The sequence below is a fragment of the Frankliniella occidentalis genome, unplaced genomic scaffold (genome assembly GCF_000697945.3).
Source record: "Frankliniella occidentalis isolate FOCC.00 unplaced genomic scaffold, Focc_3.1 Scaffold308, whole genome shotgun sequence".
NCBI classification, from domain to species: domain Eukaryota; kingdom Metazoa; phylum Arthropoda; class Insecta; order Thysanoptera; family Thripidae; genus Frankliniella; species Frankliniella occidentalis.
The window spans coordinates 160743-164610 of NW_026267433.1; the positions used below are offsets into that span (position 1 = coordinate 160743).

Genomic DNA, 3868 nt, shown 5'->3' on the forward strand with positions numbered 1-3868 from the left:
ACGGATTTACTGACTGTGACTGGCTTTGTTACCAAAAGATGAATCCCCTTTTGTTGCAGTATTTAATGTAGCCTTTTTGATTCTTAAAACTTATTAGGTTGGATTAAAATAATGATTAAAATGTGTTTATTTAACCCTCCCCAAACACACAACGAATAATTCAGTGTGTGTCTAATACGCCAATAATAAATTATATCACTACAGTGGCCACTCGCTTAGCCGAACCTCTCATAGCTGCGCTTAGCTCTACTACCCTGGCACCACTGCTCACCGACATACACTGCTGGCGTGGATTCTGATTGTTCTCTGATTACTGTTCAACAGCTTTGAAGCTAAATAACACATACAGCACTGTAGCTTCATCCTTCGGCCGGCCATTTAGCGGGGATGGGGGTCCATCTCATAGCCGCGCCGGCCTAAAAAGGAGACCCGTGCGGCGCGGCTATGCGAGTGGCCACTGTACCATCCGACAGAGAAAATTTCCCTCTTTTCAAAAATATAGTTCCTTATAAGATCGCGCGCCGTGTGTCTTTGAGTTAGAGACGAGCGAGGTAACTCGTCAAAGTCGAACCAGTAGATCCAAAATTGGTCCGTTTGGCTCTATCTCTAGCCGTTTGAGCGCAAGGGAGCGATTACCACACGGAAATGACCCCAAAACATTTTAATGCTTTTTCTCAGATATTTGATGGCCTCTGGTAAGGGGACACGTCAAAATAAAACACCGAGGAGCAAAATTTGTGACTTTTGGGGCCGAAGGCCAGCGCCACAGGCCTAGGTAGATGTATGCTAGGCGCGTCGCAGCGCAACAGTGTTTCGTGAGATATCGCGAAGCCTGTTACGCAAGACGTGGTCTGGCCTACAACTACTTAGAATGGAATAACATTGTGAATAAAATAGGGTATTCCGCACTAGCGAAGCCTTGGAAACGAGAGGCGAGGATAGCGCTGGTCGAATATCAGCCTCGCAGCTTCTAGATCCGGTCGTCTGCTGTCAACTGCATGGTGCCGTTAGGTTAGGTGTGGGTCTGGATTTCAATCTCGATTTATAGAATGAAAACATTATCCACAATAGTTTTGCTGGTATAATAACACGTAATCGTCATAATCTGAAGCAAGATGTCGTCGCTTACTAACGCGACAGAGCAATGGACAGCTGACGCACGGAAACAGAAGCCATGAGGCTGAGAGCGGACCAGCGCCATCTTCGCCTCCCATTTCCGGCGCCAAGCTTACCCGGAATACCCTATTTGTTCAACTACCTTTAAAACCCATAGTTGGCTGGGCGATTAGCGAAACCTATTGCTCCAGTAAAGACCACAAAGGGAGCGCGAGGTGCACGGTGACCATCGGGAATCGTTCTCACAACTACCCTTCAGGTCATCTGGGGCTAGGCGCAACCCTCGGGTCGTCTAGAGGCGTATTACAGCCCTAACCACCCATCGCGTGGGTGTTAAAGCGCGAGCGGTGGGTGGTAAGGGCTGTAACACGCCTCCAGACGACCCGCTGGTTTCAGACTCAGACTTTCGTCTGAATAATAACTCTGAATTTTCAATTTTTTTTGTCTGAACTCTTAATTCAGACCTACAGCTATGAAATTTCAGACGTTCCCTGAAAATTATGACAAATTTGTATGAAAACCCTATTCAGACAGCAAAGTCTGAAAAAGCCAGTCTGAATTTTCAGATTTTTTAAACAGTGGAACCTAATTTTGAACGGGTACGTGGTACGTTGGAGGGTGTAACCTTAAACTTAAGTTTAAACCGGTACGTTGGAGGGGGTAACCTTGAACCTGATAAAGCATTCCGGTAAAGCTGAAATGCAGAAGAATATGGGGAAGATAAAAACGGAAGTCACCATGTTAAAGCATAGCGATTTCCATTTACTTCTTCCCCGCATTCTTCTGCATTTCAGCTTTACCGGAATGCTTTATTTTGAACGGATACGTCGGAGGGTGTAACCTTGAACCTCAGTTTGAACCGGTACGTCAGAGGGTCTTACACGTGTTTGAACCGGTACGGCGGAGGGAGTAACCCCAACCGAGGTTTGCCGTTACGTCGGAGGGTGTGACACATGTTTGAACCGGTACGATGGAGGGGGTAACCTTGTACCTAACTGGGGAGGTAGGCGTCAAGGAAGTGGTGCGCGCCCCCCGAGGCCAACGTCGGACTTCTATAAGTTATACCGCGTATGAAGATCATCGAGAGCGAAGAGAAAATGATAACAGCCACCGTACCGCTCTGAGAGGAGCGGAGAGCTGCGGTGAAGTGCACCGGGGAGCTGCGGTGACGTGGCGTGGCGGGCCGCCCCCCACTCCTCCGCCTGGACCGCGCGCCAGTCTCACTCGTCCCGCTGCACCCCCATCAAGGTAATCGGCATCAGAAATTATAAAATAATATTCTACAACTAAATAAATGCGAATAAGGCCTTATTATGGTAAAAAGTTTGCGAGATCTCGAAAATCCTGGCTAGTGCACTTGTCACCCCTGGCCATCACCGACCTGTCTTGTCTTGTCTCATTGTTCACCCAGTAGCGAGAGTGTAGTGTTGTGTCACTGTCGTGGTCTTCAGAAAAATGTGCAAACAGATGAAAAGTGTAAAGATGGGGGGCGACCAAATCCAGCTCGAGGACGAGGCATTGTTCGTCGAATTGACAAACCTATATGTAAGTAAATAGATCATTCATTGTGAGTGTGAAATGATAGGGAAAGGGGGGGCGTGGAAAGGTTATAACCGGCCGGCTTGTATTTTAGGGCTCGATTTCCTTATGTACGGATCTGTGGGTCATGTGTGTCGTGAAATATCGTTCTGTGTGTCCTCGGAAACGTATGTTAAAAATTTTGTGTGACTGATTATTGTTTCGGCGTGAGAGGCGTGGGAAAGTCGCCCCTACCAAGGATCAACCTGTGGTTGTGAGCAGGGAGGGGTACCGAACGCAAAGTTATTTGTGGATTTCTAGTACGGGAAGGACGTTTCGTTTAAATGGTGGGCCGAGTGCGTGTGAGTGAAAATCCGAGTGAAATATGTCCCCGAAAAGTGTCAAAATGACCCTTTGTCATTCCCTGTGTAGAGGAGTGTGTGTGTGTGTGTGCGTGAGTGTCTCTTGTAGGTTAGTGGTTCAGCAAGAAATTTTTCGTGTGTTCTAGTACCAACTGGACGGAGCACCTTTGGTGGCCCTGCCTGCCCCCGTGCCAGCCCCAGCACCCGAGGCCACCCCCGCCCCCGAGCAGCCCCGGGCCTTCTGGGAGGATGGCACTGTTCAGGGGGACGACTTCTTCATTGAGGAAGATGTGAGTACCATGTTGTGATCGCCTACCCCCTATGGTGTCCGTCAACAAAAAAATCTAATGCGTTCATCCTTATGTTCACAGGAAGCAACACTCAGGGTCAAAGCCCTCAATAGCATGAAGAAGAAGAAGGCTAAGACAATGAAGAAGGAAAAGAAATTGAAGAAACAAAAGTTGTAGCATTCTTTTTTATTTTTTTTACTGTTCATCTGTGATTTTTTAATGTGATCGTGTCATCTTCATCTCTCTAGGGTTTCGTTTCACCACCCAATATTTTTTTTACCAATCATCACCTCATCGCTAGAGAGTATCGTTTCACCTTCATTAAGCTGTGATTTTTATGTAGGTGATCAACTTTTTTATTTTTTTAATGTGATTGGCCCGAGGGGGTTTTATCTCGGCATTTTCGTGTACAGACTACTCCGTATTACGCGTATTACGCTTATTACAAGGTATTACCGGGTATTACAGAGTATTACCAGGTATTACAGGGTATTACCAGGTATTACAGGGTATTACCTGGTATTACAGGGTATTACAAGGTATTACCGGGCATTACAAGCCGAGAAAGTCCACACTATTCTA

The 3868-nt window shown here is 46.9% G+C and overlaps 1 protein-coding gene across 1 annotated transcript; it reads left to right on the forward strand.

Moving 5' to 3' along the window:
- The first annotated feature begins 2598 nt into the window (after positions 1 to 2598).
- Positions 2599 to 3623, forward strand: LOC127751007 (uncharacterized). Its single transcript, XM_052273863.1, has 3 exons — positions 2599 to 2661; positions 3143 to 3286; positions 3368 to 3623. The coding sequence occupies exons 1-3, from the start codon at positions 2599 to 2601 to the stop codon at positions 3461 to 3463; spliced, it is 303 nt and encodes a 100-aa protein (XP_052129823.1). The 3' UTR covers positions 3464 to 3623.
- Positions 3624 to 3868: the final 245 nt, after the last annotated feature.

Coding starts and splice junctions, on each gene's coding strand:
- LOC127751007 (XM_052273863.1), top strand. CDS start 2,599: ATGGGGGGCGACCAAATCCAGCTCGAGGACGAGGCATTGTTCGTCGAA. Junction 2,662..3,142: donor TCGAATTGACAAACCTATAT/GTAAGTAAATAG, acceptor CGTGTGTTCTAG/TACCAACTGGACGGAGCACC. Junction 3,287..3,367: donor ACTTCTTCATTGAGGAAGAT/GTGAGTACCATG, acceptor TTATGTTCACAG/GAAGCAACACTCAGGGTCAA.